This window comes from Solanum stenotomum, chromosome 1 (genome assembly GCF_019186545.1).
Source record: "Solanum stenotomum isolate F172 chromosome 1, ASM1918654v1, whole genome shotgun sequence".
In the NCBI taxonomy this organism is placed as follows: Eukaryota; Viridiplantae; Streptophyta; class Magnoliopsida; order Solanales; family Solanaceae; genus Solanum; species Solanum stenotomum.
Window position 1 is genome coordinate 36095127 of NC_064282.1, and position 12886 is coordinate 36108012.

At 38.6% G+C, this 12886-nt stretch overlaps 1 protein-coding gene across 1 annotated transcript; it reads left to right on the plus strand.

Moving 5' to 3' along the window:
• The first annotated feature begins 2667 nt into the window (after window positions 1-2667).
• On the plus strand, window positions 2668-3033 carry LOC125845959 (uncharacterized). Its single transcript, XM_049525463.1, has one exon. It carries the CDS (start codon window positions 2668-2670, stop codon window positions 3031-3033), a length of 366 nt encoding a protein of 121 aa, XP_049381420.1.
• The last annotated feature ends 9853 nt before the right edge of the window (window positions 3034-12886 follow it).

A 12886-nucleotide genomic window follows, 5' to 3' on the forward strand; every position in this document is an offset into this window, starting at 1 on the left:
ATTTTATTTTTATTTTTATTTTTTTAGAGAAAAGAAACGACCCTTTTGAGTTATGTGATACTTACTATTTGGGCCTAAATTTGAGTAGTACTTTCTTGTGAATGCTTGATTGCTAGTGAAATTGCAAACTTTTTGACATCTAGGTTCATAGTTGCGACTTTGTATATAGCTTATTTTATTTTGTAGTTTGTTATGATCCTGTCTCTCATAGAAGTGGAACTGATCCATCTTGATTGATACTTGTGCCATGTGTGGTGAGATTTTGTTTATTCCATGTTTTGCATCTTAGTCTAGAACTTGCCCTACATGTTATTGAAGCGAAATAAAAAGTGTTGCTTTGTTTGGGAGATGATAATAGGCTTTCTTTGATTTGTCTAGTAAATTTTTTCCTTTTCAGATATTTTATCACTAGCTAGCCCTTTTGAGCCAATAGCCTTTTATTGGTACCCATATTTTGCCCTTAACTATTTTGTGAATCCCTAGTTTTTGCACCTTGCTTCCTTGAACATTATAGCAGACTTATTCTAATAATCAATTATGAGAAAAAGGGATGGTTGACTAATCAATTATAGCTACAAAGTGATTAATAGCCCTCTTTGAAAGAATATGATATGAAAAAAAAAACAAAAGAATGTGACATGAAAAAAAAAAGAGTTACCTTGACGATGGCCCTAGTCCTTCGAAGGACATCGTGCACCTTAACGCATGTAAAATGCGTAAGTTGAGGGTGGCTGTTATGAAGGAAAACTAAAAAAAATAAAAAAATAAAAATGATTGAAACATTCTTGAGATAATGAGAATTACTTGTGAAATAATTGTTGAAGAGAGGGCTGAAAATAAAGAGAAGAAAATAATGGGTGATGAAGTCTAAAGTTGAAAAGTGCTTAAGGAAGTGTAAGTCACTATTATATAGTTTTCCTACCCGTCCCCTAGCCTACATTACAACCCATTAAAATCCTATTTGATTCTATTCAATCATGCTTAATTAGTGGAGATGTACATAATGGGCAAGCATATGGTTCTTTGCGCATACATGTGAATTTTCATTGTGAGTGTGAGAGTGTTCTTTGATGCTAAGTCCTTAATTTATATTCAATCTTTTGATTTGAGTGCGTCGACTACTTCTTCTTGTGAGGGCACTTATTTCATGATAGATAGGTGATTTTATTAACTTTCTTTGATGAGAGTAGGTGAGCAAGCTTAAATTTGATTAGTTCAAAGTCCTTCCTTGAGGTTATGAGGTTAGAGGTTTGTTGTTTATTTGGATGTCTTGCATAATGATTGAAAGTTCTACTTGATGTTTTGAAATTGGTACATGGCGTAATTGTTTGTAATAACCAAAGTGATGACATTGCTAGTATGAATTGTTTTTGGGATGAGCTTCTATGTTTGCTCGAGGACGAACAAAAGTTTAAGTGTGGGTGTTGATGTGAGGCTAAAAATACATATTTTTAATTATTATTTTCTCACATTTGTTATTTATATTTGTCCTTTTTGAGCATCAATTTTGTGAATTGTTCTAAATTGTGTATTTTATTTGTAGGATTAAATTGGTGGAAAAATAAACCTTTAATCTTTTATTCGTTTTAGCTCCAAACTTCTTTATTTTTTCCATCAATTTAATCCTACAAATAAAATACACAATTTAGCACAATTCATATAATTTATGCTCAAAAAGGACAAACATAAATAACAAATGTGAGAAAATAATGATTAAAAATATGTATTTTTAGCCTCACATCATGGAACACGATCATGTTCCACAAGTTTGAAATCTTCACAAAGCCCTGAGGCGACTATATTCCTATTAGGGTCCAGGAGTTCTATGTGGAATATGGAAAGCTGCTACCGAAAGAGAGATAGAAGGCCAGCTCGTTCATGCTGATTGACCATGTAGTGGTGCGGGGCCAAAAAGTGAAATGTAGCAGCACTAACATCAATGAGGTGTTGGGTTGTACAGTGAACGTGATCCACCACCTAGTTGATCGGATCTAGAAGATGACCCTAGATGACTTGAAAGGTTGGTTGGCTCCGCTAATCTCATATGTCACTCCACAGTGGATAGAAGCAGGGGTCCCGATAGAGAAGAAGGACCTGAACTGGCCGCCTGGTTCTGGTTTGGGTTTATCAGTAGAATAGTGATATCATCACAAAATGAGTCAATACTCAGGCATCCTCAGGCTGATTTATTGGGCTATACAATGGATCCGGATAAACTAAATCTAGGCCTGATCGTTAAGCCAGAGATGGTTATGAGGGCCAAGCAAAGCCAAACCTCTCTCCCATTCCCAGTCTTGATCACAGAGTTGTGTAGACGAGCTCGGGTGCCAGTGATTGAGAAGAAAGATGTGGAAGTGAATCCCACTTCCTCTACTGAAATTCGGAGGATAGATAACGAGTACACCAGAGACGAGGTGGAGAGGAGGAGAGCTCCACCTGTGGATACTTCCTCGGTGGTTGATGAAGAGATGTTGCCGACAGAGGTAGTCATTCCTCCTCAAGCCAGTGAGTCTATGGGTACCCCTAGCACCTCCACTTCTTTTCCTTCTGGGTCTACTACTGCTCCTCTCGGCTGTTGCTTTTTCCCATCCTCCGTTGACCCAGTCCATGCTATACAAGATAGTCCACCTGGACCAATCTTCTCCCGTAGAGGCTGCTGTCCTTAAGATGATTGAGAGGGCTGTTGCAACTTATCTAGCTCCGATCAGGGCCGAGTTGAGGGGGCACCATGAGATGATTGACTCTCATAGATTTGCACTAAATTCCCTCATCGTGAGAGTTGAGGTTTGTGAGCAGGGAGAGGGTGCCTCCGCGGATGTGACGACCTTGAAGGCCGATATTGTTGGGATGCGCCGATATGACGATGAGCTTAAATCCACCGATCTTTCGATGCTATTTGGCACTATAGACCTCCCTGAAGTTCCTAGCGCAGATGTACTGGCCATTTCTGAAATTCCTCAGGCTACTACAACCGGAGATGTTGCTAGGGATGATGTGACCGGAGATGTTGCTAGGGATGATGTGGCCACTTAGTCAGAAGCAGAGACCGATGATGAGGCACTAGGTGTTCGTGAGGTAGCAGCTTATGATGATTTTGAGGACCTCGAGGGAGTCATGGTACACACAGTTGTAGAGGCATCTTTAAGAGATACGTCGATGGTGGGCTCCAATATAGCGAAAGATATTATTGCGCCGGGCACTGATGCCCAGACTGAGAGAGTTCACCTCAGGCCTAGTATGACAGGAGGATTTTGACTCTTTCTTAGTTTTATAGTTAATTTTTTTATTACTTTCTTTCTTTCGCATTTGAGGACAATTGCTTATTTTGTTTGGTGCGGTGAGGTACTTGTATACCTACCTCTTTGGGTTGTCTTTTGAATATTGTTGTTTTTTGTGTGTGATTGTTTGATCTTGTTGATATATAATGGTTTTTGATTCATAGGTGTTGTGTTAATTTTGAGCAATTGGTTTTAATATTAATATTGGCTTTGCCACCTCTTGATGCGTGTAAATATGGATGTTCTCTTGCAAATTTGAGTACCAGTTGTGATCAATACCGATGAATTTAATAATTCTCTTAATTGAATAATATGTGTGTGAGATTCTGATGAGGCAAACTTGAGTTGCATAAGTCATGTGTGAACTCTTAGAATCTCATTGTGACTGCTTGATTGTTGAAATGAATCTTGTGATGATTGTTGCACGCTAGCTAAAATTGTAGAGTTTTATTTGATGATTGTGTTGAATGTCCTGTGTGGTGAGGTTGTCTTAATATGTGTGTTTGATAATACCTATTAACTTTCCCCGCTTTTCCAATCGACTAATGTAGGCGAATGATAAAGATGATCTTAGGCACCATTTGTGGAGAGTGAACCATAATTGCCATTATACCTCTTTGTGACCACCTGGTGAGAGTGTGAACCTTGCTTAGCACCATTTTAGCCTATCTTTTTATTTGGATGAACCTTGAATACTTTTGACCCCTTTCTGTCTCACTTAAAATCTTCATGAAACATTGGTTGTTGTGAATAGCCAATGTAGGCTAAAATCCTAAGTTGGGGGTGTGGTGAAAAAGGAGGAAAGTCAAGAAGTTTGAAAAATGCACTCTTGAAGGATCATGTTGAAAAGATGAAACCCCTTCATGTAAAAAATAAAGGGAGAGAAAAGTAAAAGAAGAAAAAGATCGAAAAAGAAAAGAAGTGTTGAAATAAAGTATATGCAATAACCAAAAGGAATGGGGTATCCAATGAATTGTGTTTAAAAAGACGCAGGGTGGATTGTGAACATTGAAAAGAATGAAAGAAAGAGAAAAGAATGAAATGCAGGCCATGCTTCATGAAGGTAGTAGTCACTAAGCAAAAACGATCATAACTTTAACCTCAGCTCTGTTACAAGCCTTGAAAGACCTTTGTGATCTTGATTGAGCTTACTATCATGTTGATTAGAAAATACGGGCAAGCCTATGGGGAAAAATCATGCATGTGTTTATCTCTGAGAGAGCGAGAGTTGCTTTTGATTCCTACATTCTGAAAACTTGATGATCTTTGTGTGAGTATGGAATCATTCTTGTTGTGAGGGAATTCACATACTTTTGTTGAGCTTGAACTTGCATTTGAAGATAGCATTGTGAACTTGAATTCTATTTGATGATGTCTAGTCATTGTTTGAAACTTATGGTGCACATTTGAACATTGCATGGGTAGATTGAAACTCATTTGCATTCATGTTGAATCTTAAGTAGCATTGCTTGTAGACATCTCTGTTGAACTGATTGATCTTGAGTTTTACTTGAGGAGAAACAAAAGTTGAAGTTGGGAGTGTTAATGAGACGGGGACTTCGACTCATTTGGGGCTTTATTTTCATAAGTTTTATTGTCCTCAATGCCCAATTTATGCTCTAAACTGTTGTTAAAGTGCTTATTTGAGCAATGACAGGGACATTATCGGGCAAAAAAATGAGTGAAAAAACTGAAGATGTTGAAGAAGGGCAAGTCTAATGATCTCCAAGACCACTAGGGGAACCGCCGAGTGGTCCTTCTGCTCGCCAAAAGTTCCAGCATGCCGGCCTTGGGAATCAACCAACTTGGCGATGGAAATGGTATTTCGGCGAACCGCCGAATGGATCGGCGAACAAGAAACCCTGATCACCTAAAGTTATAGAAGTTGAATGGTGAAGAGGCAAGTCAGGACGGTGATGAAGAGAGACACTTGACGCATCGCCGACGATGCTCGACTAATTCTGCCGATTGGTCCAAAGGCTGAAAATTTGGAAGAGTTTAAATGTGATTTTTGAAAGAGTTTTGAGGGAGTCTTCTTGTTCCAAAAATTTAGACACATTATAACTCTGAGATTTTTTATCCAAACCTTGTTCCTAGTAGTTTTTTAGTACAATTTTGAATTGGGTTTTGATTTCTAGTTGATTCCAAGCATTGTGAAGAATTGAATTTTGTTACCCAGGTGATGGAGAATCTAGTTGGTAATACTTTCTTGCTTTTTATGATGTGTGGCTAAAACCCCCATTCTTTGGGGTGTTAGCTTATGGTGTTTTGATTTACTGATTTCAATGTTGATTTGAAGTAGGTTTGATTGATAGTTGTGTTTTAATCTATGAATTGTAGTTTCAAATGCAAGTCTAACTTGGTATTCTAGGCTTTCTTAACAAAGATGTTTTAGAATTAATACTATCTATTGATGATTGTAGTGATTGGGTTGTCATTGATTCAACTCGAGAGAGTGAATCTAAATTCGATCCTACCAATCTAGCTTGAGAGAGTAGATTAATTAAGGTCTTGGGCTGATCATAGTGTTATGCTTGTCGAGGTTCGAGAGAACTCGCCTAAATCATGTCAGTTGATCGAGAGATGGCTATCACAGTTAAAGCCTAGCCTACCCACTAATATTCAATGGCTCTTAGTAAATTATAATCACCCATTTAACGTAATTTGCAATTAATCGATCACATTCCGGAGAATCAATCTCAACTTGATTACTGCCCTGTTTTTGTAGTTGTTATTTTTTCACTCTAAACCCCCCATTTGACATTTGTTTTCAACCCTTGAAACTTACCTTAACTTGTTTTGATAATGTTTATTTCTACAAACGACTAGACAATTTTCTTTACTTCGTAACAGAATTCTATTCCGTATCACTCCCTCTATGATCGAACACAACTCTTCGTTGGGTTTATACTTGATTGCGACCGCCTAAACTTAGAATTGGATGAAGTGTAGTTGAGCGTTATCAGTCGACAAACGTGCAGGACAGACCGTCGGTCAAACCACAATCCGTCAATCAAGGTCCGTAGGTCGGCAATTATTTTTAGGGGCAGTTGGGTCTTTTACTAATTAGTTTAGCCTAATACTATGTCATTTTACCCATGCCTAAAACCCCTATATAAGTCATTTTAACCCCAAAACTTACCCATTCAAGTCATTCTCTTAAATTCATCAAGAGAAATTGGGTTCTTCCTCCCAAAAATATTTCTCTCTCTAGAACTTGAAGAAGGGTGGAAGCTAGTGCTCAAGGTCAAGTCTCCCTTCCTCAATGAATTGTGGGATTTGATAGCAAGGTAGGATAGTTTTTAATCCATGGAATCCTTGCGTCCATGTAGCTCCTAAGTTCTCCTAATTGAAAAGTAGAATTCCCTGATTTGAGTTAGGATTTCTTTTTAGTTGTGGGTCTTTGTGAATATTGATTCAATTGAGTGAATGATGCTTGATTATGCATTAATTGAGAGGATTCTATGCTTTTATGATGAATTTCAGTGTACTCATGCCTAACCCATGTTTCCAAGTAGGAATTGATGTAATTTGGTTTTATTCTATGAAAGGAGAAATTATAGATTTAGATGTATTCTTATAGCATTTTTAAGGTACATTATGAATTGCTTTGAGATTGAAGCATATGTGATGATTTATGATAATAATAGCTTTGAGAGTGAAGCTTATGTGATTAATTGTTGATGGTTGAGGTGATTGTTATGGAAGAGATTTTCCCGCATGATTCTTTTATGTATGAATGTGAAAGGCTTTCTCATATTGAATGATTCTAGGTTGAAAGGATATCTCACCTAACATGAATCTAAGTTAAAAGACTATGAAATTGATGAGGCTAGAGGCGATTACCCATGACCTCTAAATGTGAATGATATGAGGCGATTGTCCATATCCCTTAGCTTAGAATAAAAGGCGATTATTCTTATTCTATGGAGTTTAACAAGAGGTGACTACCCACGTTCCTATGAATGTAAGTTAGACAAGAGGCGACTACCCATGATCCTAACCATGAATTGGACAAGAGGAAATTACCCATGATTCCAAAGTAAGAAGGATAAGAGGCGAGTACCTATGATCCTTTATAGTACGGACAAGAGGCGACTGCCCATGATCCTTTATAGTAAGGACAAGAGGAAAGTACCCATGATCCTTTGTAGTTAGTCAAGTGGCGATTCCCCATGTCTTTAAAAGTAAGCTATAAGATGTAAAATGTTATGATGGATGATTATCTTGGATTTGTGATTAAGTTGCCTTCCATGATGAGTAATACTAGAGACGGTTGCCCAAGTCTTGACTAAGGATGGATTGAGGTTACTTCAATAAGTACTCCTCACATGTTATGATGATCTATTATGTGCATTGATTATGCTTTATGACTTTTGTTGTCTAATGCTTATGTTTTATGTTATGTTTATGCAAGTTATCATATTTAGTACATTCTTGTACTAACGCATACTCTTGCCTACATTTATTATCCAAATGTAGGGTCTAACGATCTCGATTCTCATCCTCGTGGCTAGGATCTATAGTAGAGGCATGGTTGAAGATTGGTGAGTCCTCATAGCATTCGAGGATTTGGTAACTTCTTTCCTTATGTTCTTTTGTTTTAGTTTTTGAACATTGTTGTATGGGCTGTGTCCCAAGATTTTATTGTACTACATGGTTTTTGAGACAAGTGTATTAGTCTTCCGCCTTTGAAATGAAAATTTGATTGTGTTGAAATGTTTTAATTTCTTGTGAATTTCTATTATTTTGACGATGAAAGCTAAGTGGCTTGAATGAGGCCTCTCGCGGTCTTGTACGCTATGTTACATCTAGGGGGTACCCATGGGTCGTGACAAATTTGGTAATCAGAGCACTAGGTTTAGATTGGTTCTAGGATGTCTCAAGAACCACGTCAAGTAGAGTCTTGTTCATAAGTGTGAAGCGCGTCACATTTATGAATGAGAGGCTACAAAATGCTTAAGAAACTTCACTTATTTCTTTACTCTAAGTCGTGCGACGGAGTTTGACTCTATAATGTTTCCCTACTAATCCTTACCCGATGGTCTACATGATATGACTACTCGAAGAGCTTTTGCTAGATGGAATGAGGGAGAGAAGGCAAGTAAAGTAGCTCCCCCTCAGGCTCCTCAAGCTCCGGTTGACCCTCTGGTCGAGCAAGTGACTAATGCGGAGTTTAGGACTGCTTTTCAAGTGTTCGCTCAAGCCGTGATAGCCCAAGCCAATAGGGAGGTTGTGGTCCCCGTGAATCCAAATGTGGGTACAACGAAATCTAGAGTAAGAGACTTCACTATGATAAATCCTCTAGAATTCTATGGTTCTAAGGTTGAGGAAGATCCACAAGAGTTCATTGATTAGGTTTACAAGGCTTTGGCTTTTATGGGAGTGACGCCAGAGGAAAAGGCGAAATTAGCCGCTTATTAACTTAAAGGTGTTTCTCAAATTTGGTTCAACTAATGGAAGGAAGCAAGGCCAAAAAATGTGGGTCCTCTTGATTAGGAAAAGTTAAAGTCTGCTTTCCTTGATAAGTTCTTTCCTCTTGAGATGAAGAGGCTAAGGTGCTTGAGTTTATCAATCTTCGACAAGGGAACATGAGTGTGAAAGAAGATGCATTGAGGTTCACATAGTTGTCAGGGTATGATCCATCTATAGTGGCAGACTCTAGGGCTAGAATGAGCAAGTTCGTTTCAGGAGTGTCTGAATTGGTTATGAAAGAATGTTGTACCGCTATGCTTGTCCATGACATGGATATTTCTCGCCTTATGGTTCATTCTCAACAAAATGAGGATGAAAAACTTAAGGAGAAGTCTAGGGAACTAAAGAGGGCAAGAATTGATGATGGTAACTCTTGATACTCTAGGTCTGGTGGACGTGGTCGTTCAAGGTTTCGACAAAGGTTTTCCGGTCAAGGTTCTTCTAATGGTCCTCTATGATCCAACAAAAATAAGGGGGTCTAACCCTAAGCCTCAAAGAGGGAATGGTAGTTGATTTCTATTGCCTACTTGTGCTAAGTGTGGAAGAAAGCATGAGGGAAAATGTCTAGCGAGTACCAATGCTTATTTTGGTTGTGGTAAGATGGACCACGAGAAAAGAGATTGTCCTTCTGTTGCTAAGAATGAAGGAGATAGTCTTTTGATGAGTATATAAATTGGACTCATTTAGGGCTTAATTTTAATAGAAATAGTGTCCTCGAATGCTTGTTTTATCTCAATACCTGGCTAAAATGCTTAAGTTTCAGGTATTTGAAGTTTTACTGGAAGTATGGACACTTAGGCGCAAAATGGAGCAAAAAGGGCTAAAAAGAACAAGAAATAAAAGTTTGCGGATCGCCGAGTCCAACTTGGCGAATCACCGAATTGACATGCACCGCCCTTTGTTCCAGTACGCGAAGCCTTGAAGGAAGTGGATCGAAAGGCGAGGAAATGAGCAGTTGGCGAGTCGCTGATTAGTTCTGCGAAGTAGTACTGTACCGCCCAATGATCCAGAATACGAGGATGCTGAATGCAAGACACTGAAGGCGATGAGCTGATTAAAGGGCGGATCGCCGAGCTCATCGCCGATGAGCTCGGCGATCTTGACTAATGTCGCTGGACGATCCTCCGCAGCACAATCTGTGAAAACTATAAATACTAGTTAGAGTTGTAGTCTTTGTGTGGAACATTTTAGAGTAAAAATTATTATTAGTCTATAGTATTTTTCTGTATTTTTCTCTCAAATTTGGAAAGAGTTTTGTGGAGACTTGAAGAAAGGAGTTCATCTCCCCCAAGTTGGAAGTGGGTCTTCTTTATTCTTCTTCCGTAGCTTAATTCAAGGTTTAATTTCTTATACCCAGTTGATTTATTTATCATGTTAGGTATAATTTCTTATTTCTTGATGTGTGGCTAAAAAAACCCCATTCTTGGGGAGTGATTTAGCAAATATGGGTTGATATTTTTATTGGGTCTTGCTTGCTGATAGGTTAGATGTATTTTAATGGTGATTTCACCTAGTGGTTGTGGTTTAGTCTAAAGGGTTGTAGTTGCAAATACAAAGCCACCCATGTGTTTTCGGCTTGCCCGAGAGGGAGGTCGCGAAACCAAAACCACTAGACTGATGGCCTAAGGAGTGGGTCGACATGAGGTTTCAGCCAGAGAGGGTGAGCCCTAGTCCCATATCCAAACACTCAGCTCGAGAGAGTGAGTGGGGTAAGGCGTAGGCTGGTCTTCATGCGGCAAATGGGTGTCCGAGAGGAACACATTTGAAACTGGGTAAGTTGCCCGAGAGGGAACTTATTTCCATTTAAAGCTTAGCCTAGTCACTATTGTATTGCAAATTTCCTATTGAAAGCATGTACCCAACGATTTGTCTCAACTTGTAGTGCGGTCTCATCCCAAGAACCTTCCCCATACTTGATTTTCTTGTTTATTTTGTTGTTTTATCACTTGTTACAAAACCCCTTTTGATATTTGATACTTCTCTGTCACCCTCTTTAATTTACAATGTATTTTATTGCAAATGTTTTTAGCTACGACTAATTCAAATGAAATTCTAATTGGCTACTGATTCTCAAAACTGCTCCCTTGGGACACTACCCCAACCCTTGGTTGAGTTACTATATTATCGACGATTGTAGACACTCATACCGTAGGATAGTTTCATTGGTCACGATAAGGATCATCTTCATAGGGCTCAAACCTACCCTTCATCCAGTTCAAGTGGTTCGGTTTCGAATGCTCCTAAGCAAAATAGGTTTTATGCACTTCAGACTCGTGGTCAACAAGAGGGTTTTCCCTATGTGGTTACCGGTATGTTGAAAGTTTTCCAACTTGATGTTTATGCTTTACTTGATCTCGGTGCTACCTTGTCTTTTGTGACGCCATATGTGGCTATGAGGTTTGATGTTCTTCTCGATTTGTTGTTAGAACCTTTTTCTGTCTCTACTCATGTTGGTGATTTTATTGTGGCTAAGAGGGTTCTATAAAAAATGTCCCATCTCCTTGACCCATAGAGTTACTCTTCTTGATTTGGTAGAGCTTGATATGCTAGATTTTTATGTTATCCTTGGTATGAATTTGTTGCACTCTTGTTATGTTTCTATTGATTGTAGAACCTGTGTAGTCAAGTTTCAGTTTCCGAATGAGCCTATACTAGAGTTGAAAAGGGCAAATTATATGCCTAAGGGTTAGTTTGTCTCTTGTCTTCAAGCTACAAAAATGATTTCTAAGGTTTTCAAGTACCATCTAGTTAGGGTGAGGGATGCAGATTCCAAAACCCCTATTCTTGAGTCGGTCTTCGTTGTTAACGAGTTTCCAAAAGTCTTCCCAGATGATTTACCCAGTATTCCTCCCAAAAGGGAAATAAACTTCGGTATTGACCTTCTCACAGATACGCAACCTATTTCTATTCCTCCTTACTGTATGGCTCTGGTAGAACTAAAAGAGTTGAAAGAACAACTGAAAGATTTTTTGGATAAGGGTATCATCCGACCAAGTATCTGTACATGGGGTGCTCCAATTTTGTTTGTTAAAAAGAAGGATGGTTATATTCGTATGTGCATTGACTATCGCTAGTTGAACAATGTGACCATTAAGAATGTATCCTCTTCCAAGGATAGACGATTTGTTTGACCAACTTCAGGGAGCGAGTTACTTCTCTAAGATTGATCTTCGGTTGGATTTTCACAAATTGGGGGTGAAAGAAGGTGATATTCCGAAGACGGCTTGTCAAACTCGGCATGGCCATTATGAGTTTTTGGTAATGTCGTTTGGGTTGACTAATGCTTCGGCGACATTTATGGATTTGATGAATATAGTGTTTAGACAATACCTTGACATGTTTGTGATTGTGTTCATTGATGATATATTGATTTACTCAAGTAGTAAGGATGAGCACATTGATCATTTGAGGATCGTGTTGCAAATTCTCAAGGACCAACAACTTTTTTGTAAAGTTTAGCAAATGTGAATTTTGGTTAAGGTCTGTGGCTTTTCTAGGTCACATTGTTTCAAGTAAGGGATTTGAGGTAGATCCTAAGAAGACAGATGCGGTCAAGAGTTGGCCTAGACCTCTTTCCCTTTCGGATACTAGAAGTTTCTTGGGTTTAGTTGGTTACTACAAAAGGTTTGTTGAGGGGTTTTCTTCGATTGCCTCTCCTTTGACGACTTTGATTCAATAGGAGGCTAAGTTCATATGGTTCGAAGAATATGATAAGAGCTTTCAAAAATTGAAAGATAGACTTACTTTCGCTCCCGTGTTGACTTTGCTGGAAGGGACAGATGGTTTTGTGGTTTATTGTGATGCCTTAAGAATTAGGTTAGGATGTGTGCTTATGAAAAATGGGAAAGTTATTGCTTATGCTTCAAGGCAACTTATGATTCATGAGAAGAATTATCCTGCCCATGACCTTGAACTAGCGGCAATTGTTTTTGCCTTAAAGATTTGGAGGCACTATTTGTATGGTGTTCATGTCAATGTTTTCATCGACAATAAGACTTTACAATATGTGTTTAGTCAGAAGGACCTAAATCTTTGCCAATGAAGGTGGCTTGAGTTATTGAAGGATTATGATATGAGTGTTCTCTATCACCTCAGTAAAGCGAATGTGGTGACGAATTCTCTTAGTCGACTAT

Coding starts and splice junctions, on each gene's coding strand:
- LOC125845959 (XM_049525463.1), top strand. CDS start 2,668: ATGATTGAGAGGGCTGTTGCAACTTATCTAGCTCCGATCAGGGCCGAG.